At 45.3% G+C, this 9,662-nt stretch overlaps 1 protein-coding gene across 1 annotated transcript; it reads right to left on the reverse strand.

Annotated features, from left to right (window-relative positions):
• Window positions 1-887: 887 nt before the first annotated feature.
• LOC144142593 (selenoprotein N-like) lies at window positions 888-9,542 on the reverse strand. The gene is made up of 7 exons (XM_077674202.1): window positions 9,048-9,542; window positions 8,211-8,551; window positions 6,068-6,219; window positions 4,933-5,117; window positions 3,330-3,539; window positions 2,289-2,464; window positions 888-1,196 (listed from the first exon to the last, which is right to left on the reverse strand). The coding sequence occupies exons 1-7, from the start codon at window positions 9,354-9,356 to the stop codon at window positions 1,106-1,108; spliced, it is 1,464 nt and encodes a 487-aa protein (XP_077530328.1). The 5' UTR covers window positions 9,357-9,542; the 3' UTR covers window positions 888-1,105.
• Between the last annotated feature and the right edge of the window lie 120 nt (window positions 9,543-9,662).

Consider the following 9,662-nt stretch of genomic DNA (forward strand, 5'->3'; position numbering starts at 1 on the left):
ACGGCTCAAATGAAGCCTAAGGCGCTGAGTGGAATAGTTCACACTTTTTGCACTGTGCAAACAACAAGCTGCCTGTCGTGATAAATTTTAACGTCTGGTCTGCTAAACGTTTGTACTAGGTCGACAGCAGAGCTGGAAATGATATGCATTGCTACTTCGACGACTTTGGTATCGTGCAAATGGACCCTACTGGACTTGAAGGACGGTTCAGTGTGTGCAAAAATGTACAAGTAAGGCATCTAGGTGCTCGATTGTCACAACTGACGTGCAAATAGAATCAATTACTGCATTAGGAGTACTATAGCAGGTTCTATCGGGGCAAGATGCAACATCCAAAACTGCAGATTTCAGCTTCTCCAGATGGAATAACAGTGTTCTTCCAGCACATTTGTGTATAGCGTAGTAACACCACTTGGCTATTATCAATGGTGTTATCAATGGTGTTATGTATTTGACCTGTGCTGAATGAAATGCAGAATTTCATACATTCATGTTTACATTTGCCATACCAATGGTGGCAGATTTTGTTAGCTAATGAAATTTAAAAATATGTATAGTTGGAATCGTCAGGCACAATGTCAGCAGAAATCTCACTCTGGAAATGGTCTGTGCATTAGGGAGTCACAGGAAAGTTATTATCACACTAGAAAAAAAAAAATGTTTGTAGTCAACGCCGCCGGGTTCATCTGAAGCAAGGTTTGCCGACTATTACTTTATGAGAAACTCGGAATTCTTACCGCGTAAGTCGTAACAACAGATTTTGTGGTCTCGGTGACACAAAACATTCCACAAACTTCGTAACAGCTACACATCGAGTAACAGCGTAAAAAAGATATTGAACTGTGGCTGCATTTGTGACTTAGTTATCACAGGAAAAAGTGAAGATATACTGGAACTTCCGACTATGTCTTAGGTTCCGACTAGCAAGTGGTATATGTAATGTTAACGCGAGAAACGACGATTCAGTTACATGGTCATTGAAATAAGCGTGAGTAAAAATATACGCGTTTGATTTCTTTCGCTAGCTACCAGCAGTGTGTGAAAGGCACTAAGGTGAAGGTTTTTGATTTCTACTTTGATGTACTGGGATCTGGAGGTGCTCCGTTTAAGGTGCATTGAAGCTGTACTTGGTGCGGGCGTCGTCGACGCAGGAGGCGAGAAAGTTGTGGTAGGCCATCTCGATGGGGTCAGAGAACCTTAAAAAAAAAAAAGAGAGAGAGAGGGAGAGAGAGAGAGGATTGAGAGGGTAAGGGAAACGAGGACTTTTTTGAGGCCAAGGAAAAGGTTCACGAATACAATGATGAAAAGAGAAGATGACTGTTCAGTTTCTCTGATGCAACACTGACCCCCTCATTTATAAGATGAACGTACAAATGTGTGCACACACATTTCAGAATTACTGTCAGCCAACGCACTGGCCAAAGCACAAGGGGTACTTATTGTTAAAAAAAAAAAAAAGAAACTATTCACAGTGAATAAACAGCAGTACAATAGTGTACAAAAGAGATAAACCATGATGTTCTATGTCTGCAAGAAAATGACCAATTTCGAAAATGTTGAAGGAAAGGGGATTTCACTCGTCTACATTGCTAAGGGGAAGAAAAGAACGACCAAACTTAAAGAGATCCAAAAGAGGCTTTTATCAAGGGTGGCAATTTATTGCAGTTCAGTTGAAAGTTAGCGCTTGTCCCGTCTCCTTTCTTGTGTACTGTCTTTGGTTTTTTGCATTAAACATATTTAAGAATTGTTGCACTCAGTTGATAGAATTCATAATAAGGAGCTGTAAGGCTGCCACCACATGTTTTTTGCCCCCCCAACAAGCTAAGTAATAAGGTGAGCCATTCCATTGGTTCTGCTTTGAAACATCATGTGATAATGCTAAAGCTGATCCCATTTGAAAGCTGAAAGCTAAAGCCTTCCGTTTGACGGTAATAGGAAACAACTCTATGGAATTTCACTTGCCTCTTGAAACCGCACTTAATTGAAACTGCAATTTAACGTCAATATGTCTACTTCTTCGCTGTATCCAAACTTCATAAGGCATGGATAAACTGACAGAAATCGCACATAATCAATAGATACAAACAGCTTTGTTGTAAGTGATCCTGACTGTTCCTGACGAAAACCAGTGTAGAAAATATTACAAGGAAGCGCGAATAAAGCCGATAAATAATGGGGGTGTGCCAATGACGATAGCGGCATTTAAGAAAATTGCACTGAAAAAACGTCACGTGTGTCTTAGGCCCTCAACAGCTCCTAAACCCCGAGAAAAATGCAAAGCTTGTTACCTGTCAAGTTCTCCCTCGTCGAGCACATCCGCAGCGAGGAGGTCGTTGGCGCAGACGCTGCCGACGACCGTTGCGTCTGGCAGGAGGCACATAATCTGGACGGGGAACTTGTACTCGCTGAGACAGGCAGCAGCCATCTTGCTCGTTCCTTGCTTGGCCTCCTCCGACGTGTATTCCTTTCATCGAGAAGAAATTTGAGGCGAAGTTTTTTCTAACGCGGGCTTGCTATTTCTCTTGCTACTGTTCTATACCTGGCCACAGTAACCTGGTAGGTCATATAGGTATGCTGCTACACGCACTTCCCATCAGTTATTAAAGCTGTCAATTCAGTGGTTCGCAGACACTGCAGTAATATTTGTGAGCAGGCTAAATTTAGCTGTTTTACATTTTTAGAGCTGTTCGGGGGTTATATTAGATTAGTATATAGCCAGGATTGTGACCTGCCATGGTAGAGCTAGTATGGAGGGAGTACAATTCCCGAGATAAATCGAAACTCAAGTTGTAATATGTGAACCTCAAAACAAATTCCACCATATTTATCTACTAAGAATATTCTGTAAGACAGTGCAACGCGTAACATCCTTCTGATTAGTAGTTATTTCAAAGTGGCATAGCTAATAGTACAGTTGTAGAAGCCGTTTCAGTTGCTGCGCAGGGTTCTGAGACGCGATGGTGAAACTGCTCACTCAAGCGAAGTTTCCATATGACAGTGGGGCAGTTTGTCCACTAGTCTAAAACTAATAACCTTGTGAGCTTGCAGTTCACAAATGTGCTCACAAGTATGCAGAATCGCAATTTCAGAACAATGCTAACTTAACATTTCGCAACTCATTTGGTCATTATCGTGACTGCAATGGACGCTTTTCCTATTGGCTGATGTCCGCAGTAGCTTTCTTGAAGCCACACATAAATCCATAAGGCAATAAATAGCCAATAAATTATATAAATTGATAATGAACATATATAATACATACAATATATACACACACACACACACAACTATATATAACCACTAGATAAGATACACGCACACCCACTCACCCGTAGTTGACTCGTGAGGCTCCAGGTGTTCACAAAGTGTGCCTCCAGGAGAGACTGAACGATGGGGGAGGCAAGCGGACCCTGCCGGAGGGTCCGCGCGCTGCCTCAGCACGACTGGTCGTCCAACGGACCCCAGGTCACGATGGAGTGCACCAACTTGTTTCGTTTCGCAGCTTCCACGACTGCGACGCTCAGATTGTGATACGGCACCTGTAAAGGCGCACAAGGGTGTCACACGATCCGTAAACCGAACGGATATTGAGTTTTTCTTCGTATTTAAACATAAGACACAATGTAGGGCAGCAGTTGATAAGGGCAATCTGACAGTCATTGCAGTACTAGAAAGAGCGGCAAAAATGCCTGTCATGGTGGCCATGAGAGGCTTCAACGAAAAATTGCTGTTGAGGGGCTGTTGTCGATGGAAGAGTTGTTATGGCTTTGAGAGACATACGAATATACCGGGTGAGCGAGGTATTTGAGAACACTATTCCTTATCGCCGTACACACCAGCAGCCTCATCATATATATCTAGACGTGTGGGTTCTTGTTCGTCGACCCCTTATTAATACTGCAGAGTTTGTTCATATATGGAAGTGTACAAGTTGAAGCAGGAAATGAAATGCCACGCGGTCCTCGCTGCCCTGGCCGCGCACCACAGCGACTTGGATATTGCCACCTTTCGGAAAGTAGCGAAGTCTTTCGTTTACAAGGTGCGGATGTGGCATCTGTGGCGACAAGGAAAAAGGCACATTCAGCGGTCAGACATCGTCAGAACCCCTTAATTTTTCCGGCAGTGGTGTTAGCCGTTGTCCGCAATGAGGGTGACGTCATGCCGCCAAACTTTTTTTACAGGACACCGCGTTAATGCTGCCGTTTACATGGATGTGCTTGCCACAGTTGTAAAGCCATGAATAGAGAATGTTTCTAAAAGCAGACGATATGTCTTTCAGAGAGATTCGGCTTCTGTCCACACTGCCTGCGTCACCCAATAGTGGCAGGGCTGACAACTTCTGCGACCCCGTCACTCCCTCTTGTGTCCTCCTAGTTCACCAGATTTAAATCCGTTCGACTACTACGTCTGGGGCGTCGTTGAGAGAGAGGCCAACAAAGGGCCGCATAATGAAAAAAAGACTTTCTGAAGGTCACCATTTCTCACTCAAAGGCCAACATCTCTAAGAAGCACCTGAGCCGTGCATGCAGCCGTTTGTGAAGCCGAATCGAATCGCATATTGCTGCTCATTGCGGATTCATTAAATAGTTATGGAAATAAACCAAGTACTTCACAAAGTCTGGTGAAAATATGTCTGATTTTGCTGGGGATACCCTGTTGTGCGCGACGCAAAACGTTCTGTTCTCAAATACCTCGCGCACCCGGTAGATGGTAGTACGTACTTCAGAGCTGTCAAGGCATGATTCGTGTTTGCAAATCCGCTCAAAAATTGGAAGCGCGCAAAATATGGAAAATGAAAGCTACCGATAATGGGTTTGTCTCCGGTCGAAGCTCCCCCACAAGCCCCCAACTTTTAGACTTGCTGCCAAGCGAGAACAGTTTGGTAACGTCGAAGAGGTAGTCTGAAAGATGCAGGAACTACCTATCACTTACTTTGAGGAAAGGAAAAAACATTTGGTCCAGCTTTTTACGAGCGTCGGCGACTGGTGTCCCTGTTGTTTTGGGACCATCTTGACTCGAGGGAGCATCCAAGCCCAATGTCATTTCCGTGACCTTGCCGATGTCCACCTCTGTGGTTTCAGCACCTCCTTTGTACCGCCGTGTAAGCCACTCCAGATCTGGAAAGGAAAATTGGCAAGCACTGATAAAAACCCACTGCTTCCCACCCTCCCCCCCCCCCCCCCCACACACACACACACACACACACAAGAGACTCAACTGCAGACTAAAAAAGATGAGAATAAAATATTTTGCCTGTTAATCTGAAGTAGAAAAGTGGTTGAACCTAAGCTCTTTAACTTTAGCCCTTGGAGTCCTTCACTACATAACATGCATCATGACCAAGTATGGCTTCAGCAAGCAAGTTTAGCATCTAAGAATTTGAAATTCCGTACTTTTTCTTGGTTTCTGTCCTGTTCACTCAATAGTCTTCTTTCTTTATGTAACTCTTTGAATGGTTGAATGTTTTCTTACTGTCTTCATGACGCTGCTGTTAAGCTGTGCTTTCTTTCGACGGCACTTAGATTAGTTTATTGCTATCATACTCCTTTGCACTAGTTTCAGGGTTAATTTATCACCCAAGCTGTCCAGTGCAAGCGGTGATGCACAGGTACATGACAGCCAATCACGTTTGGCAGCACTTCACATTTCAATTTGCTCCGCATGCCCACTAATACTCTTTTACATGGTATGTATCGCCAACTCGTACATAAAATGTTAGGTACGTTGGTCACTTCACACAAATAACCAATTTTCAGCGCGCGGCTTCAAAGTGTCAATTGCTATTCAAGCTCAAATCTGAAAAAAAAAAAAAAAAAGACAGTTATGCTCTTAGGTCATGCAAGTTGCAATTTCACACCAGTTCAGCTCAACTTCAGCCATAAGTTCTTGTAGAGTGCAAGCATAAAATTTCTCACTCGCTTACTTTTACAGTTCATAAAAATGATTGGTGCAGATCTGCGCCTTGAAGTACACCACATCACAAGGGGGTTTCTTGCCTGATTCAACAACAGCATTACTTTGCGCACGCCCAAAATGCAGCAGGAACAACAGAAGCAGTGAAACACACCAACGTTGAGTTGCCGGTGGGTAGGAACGTGAGCCTCAAAGTGGTGCAGTGTGGAGCCGTCTTCGCTGATGACCAACCGCCCCTCAAACTGAGCCGGTGTGAACCAAAGTGGCCTCTGTGGTGGACTGCTTATCTGGTATTCGATATGGGACCTGTGTCAAAGAGAAGATAGGTTACGTTGAGGGGTCAGAGCATTGGTTTTGCAACACAATGTAGATCCCGTGTTGTGGGCTGAAGTAAAAACATGGTAAAAATGGAAGAATCAGTATTGGCACTGTGTTCTCGCGGCGCCATCTGTGAGCTGCTGTGCGAGAATTCCCTAAGCTCGGTGCAATGTGCTGTGACACAGAGGAGTTTATTGGAAGCACTCCGAGTGACACTCAATCTTTTCAAGCAGGCACGTAAACCGGAGAGAGGGAAAACAGCTTAACAACATAATTTGCACTTGTGTCATTGAAATTGCAAGGCAGCTAGATCAAGTGCGGTATAAACAGAAGCATATCTTAGAGCCCTGCACGGGCCTGATTTTAAGGCCCGAGCCCGGCCCGAGCCCGCTTCGCGAAGCCAGAGCCCGACCCGGGCCCGCAACACCTAGCCCGAGCCCGGTCCGGGCCCGAGCATTCATAAGTGAGTCTGGCCCGAGCCCGGCCCGGGCCCGCCATCTCAAGCCCAGGCCCGGCCCGGCCCGGTAATTTATTTTTTGGCCTAGGGAGGGCCTGCGCGTGTGTGACCAGGCCCGGTCTTTGACGCTGAAGAAAGTTTGTTTATTATATTCCGGGCGATCAGACGGAGCATCTAGTCTGTACAAGCACGTCATGACCTGAACGCAAAAAATAAGGGTTTAGAAGTGCGCGTAGTTTAGATTTCACCGTCTGCAGTTCACGCCACATCGGCATAATAATAGCTCGTATTCTTAGACGAGAGACACCATCACCTTTGATTACCAGGCTCTTGGAAACTTCACGTGGTTGTCTCGGCCACAAGTTGGTATTGCGGAAATTTTTTGATACGCATTTGAATCAACGAGTATGTACGCGCGTTGAAATACTTCACCTGCAGTGGTTGTTAAGCGGTGGTGTTTCTCTGGCACGCGTGTTTGATTCCCGGCCACGGCAGCCGCATTTTGATTGGTGCGACATCTAAAACACACGTGTACATACATAGACATAGGTGCACAGCTCCGGGATATCTGAATTAATTCCTTCCCCTCTTGGGCATTACTTGTAATCGTATCTTTGGTATGTTATACACCAAAATATAAAATCTTGATGCAGTACAAGAAATGTCATTAAGATTGCAGTATAGTGGCCATCAGACCTAGCAAAACACGTTTTTAAAACAATGCCTACAACTAACAGCAAGAATCGCGCAAAAATAAACCAAGAATATTCATTTTGATGCTCTTTTCTACACTTCACGTCGGACCTATTAACGGCCGTGCCTATGAATTCAAGCCCGAGCCTGGCCCGGCCCCACGGTGTCGAGCCCGAGCCCGGCCCGGGCCCACGGCGTCGAGCCCGAGCCCGACCCGGGCCCGCGGCATTGAGCCCGGGCCCGGCCCGGGCCCACCAAAAATCGACTTCGGGCGGCCCGGCCCGGCCCGCGGGCCGGGTCGGGCCCGGGCTTTCGGGCCGGCCCGGGCCCGTGCAGTGCTCTAGCATATCTACAGGAATTACACCACGGCAAATTTCCACCTACTGCCATGGAGGAGTGTTAAATTTAAAGGGGATGGTAACAAGAGCAACCCACAAAATCGCACCACAGGAATTGTGTTGAACCAAATTGGAACTTCCCAACAGGTGTATGTTGCCAAGGTAACCTTCTCCCCAATCTTTTTACTTATAGTCGCCACAGCGCCGGCAACCAACTGACCTCGCGATGTTCCAAAAAACCATAAACTTCCTTCGTTCATAACAAGGGGGCGACAATAAAACATGGCTCCATCAACACGTGTTCAAAAAACGGGCTTACCATATGTGTACAGGCCAATTAAACTTGCTTGTACTCACCCTTACAAGAACAAAGTACACACAAGCATTCTTCTAGCAACAAATTTCAATTGCCGTCACCATTTTACCATAATTTTTGGTAGGAGGCCCCGTGAATATGAACAAATTAGAGGTAACGCAAACAGTTCACATACCTAAACAGGATGTCAAGTGTGCCGTTTACACGTCCCACAACCACAGCAGCTGTTCCAGATGGAGAGGCCCTTGTGAAGAGAAAGACGTTTTCGTGGAACATCCCGAAAAGTTCATGGAGCAACTGTTCGGCAGGTGTGTTAGGCACAGGTGGTGTGTAAACGTCACCCTCCACGTGTCCATCACGATGTGGCGTGTCCGCACCTTCCAGCAACCACCATGGATCACCGGGAACATTGCCTCGAGGCGGAAGGAAAACCGAGAACTTTGACAGAGGTAATGTCTTTGAAGATTGATGCGGTGTGTTCCACGACTGGAGTGCTTGCAGGTTGCTGTTGGGCTCCTGCGTTGGGTAAAACACAACTTCAGAACAACTTCAGAACAACAAATGAATTTAGCGTACACTGCTGCTTGTATGAAGGCCAAAATGTGTGGTGGCAGCTGATTGGCTATGCACGTACTTTACCTGCTTTGTACGTGATTTCCCATTCTATAGTCAATTCATTAAAGGTGGGATGCAAAATAGGTGGCATGGTTTCAACTAAGAAGAAAGGCTAGCCGGTTATAGACAAACATGAACGTGTCGTACATTTTCTAAGCCGTCATTATAACCTGAAACTACAGAAAAACCTCTACGAAATCCTAGACACAGGAAATTGACTTCGTTATAAGCGGTATTTCAATATAAAGGGGATGAGTTCCTCTTCATGCACTAAAGCGGTGAATGAAAATTTCGCATAGAGAGATAATCGGAATAAACGATTCCTTTGTAACGACGGGTTTACTGTCATGCCTTCGACAAGACACGTTCTTTTCTATACGACAGCGATTACACTCACCGATAGGATCTCTTCGGCGATGTTTTTTGTCAACGTATTCACATCTACGCCGTGAAAAACGCTTACAAAAGTGACGTTTTTATGTCTAGAAGTTCCTTGGCCGGAACCAACTGAAGCCAACAATGTACCGACAATTGCATAGATGCTTGAAAACTCTGCCTTTCTGAGACAGTCTAGGATGACGTTGTAATCTCCTAACTTACTGAGCGACGTGTTAGTTAGAGATGACAGCGCGAAAATAGCTGCCAATGCCGCGAATACTGCGGACGTAATGAGAGCGGTTGAACTAAACTGTCGCGAACTCGTCATAGCCGCTGAAACCAACACATCTCGGGTGCCTTCTGTTTTATCTGCTGCTAGTGCGTCAGCAAAACCTGACAGCTTAATGCGAGGTATCCCAAGAATTCGTGATCGCGATCGCGAGTGTTACACAGTTTTACATGTTGCTGTTTACGTTTTCGCTGCGCACACGCGCAAGCCCGCGAGCCACCTCTACCGCACAAAGCAGCCGTACTATACTTTTATAAACTGCATAACGAAACCAAAAAGGATAAAAATATTTTGAGTAAATTACATAAAACATTACTTAAAATATTTGTTTTTTAGTAAAAATAA

The sequence above is a fragment of the Haemaphysalis longicornis genome, unplaced genomic scaffold, assembly GCF_048455015.1.
Source record: "Haemaphysalis longicornis isolate Haplotype H1 unplaced genomic scaffold, Haemaphysalis longicornis Haplotype H1 scaffold_6, whole genome shotgun sequence".
In the NCBI taxonomy this organism is placed as follows: domain Eukaryota; kingdom Metazoa; phylum Arthropoda; class Arachnida; order Ixodida; family Ixodidae; genus Haemaphysalis; species Haemaphysalis longicornis.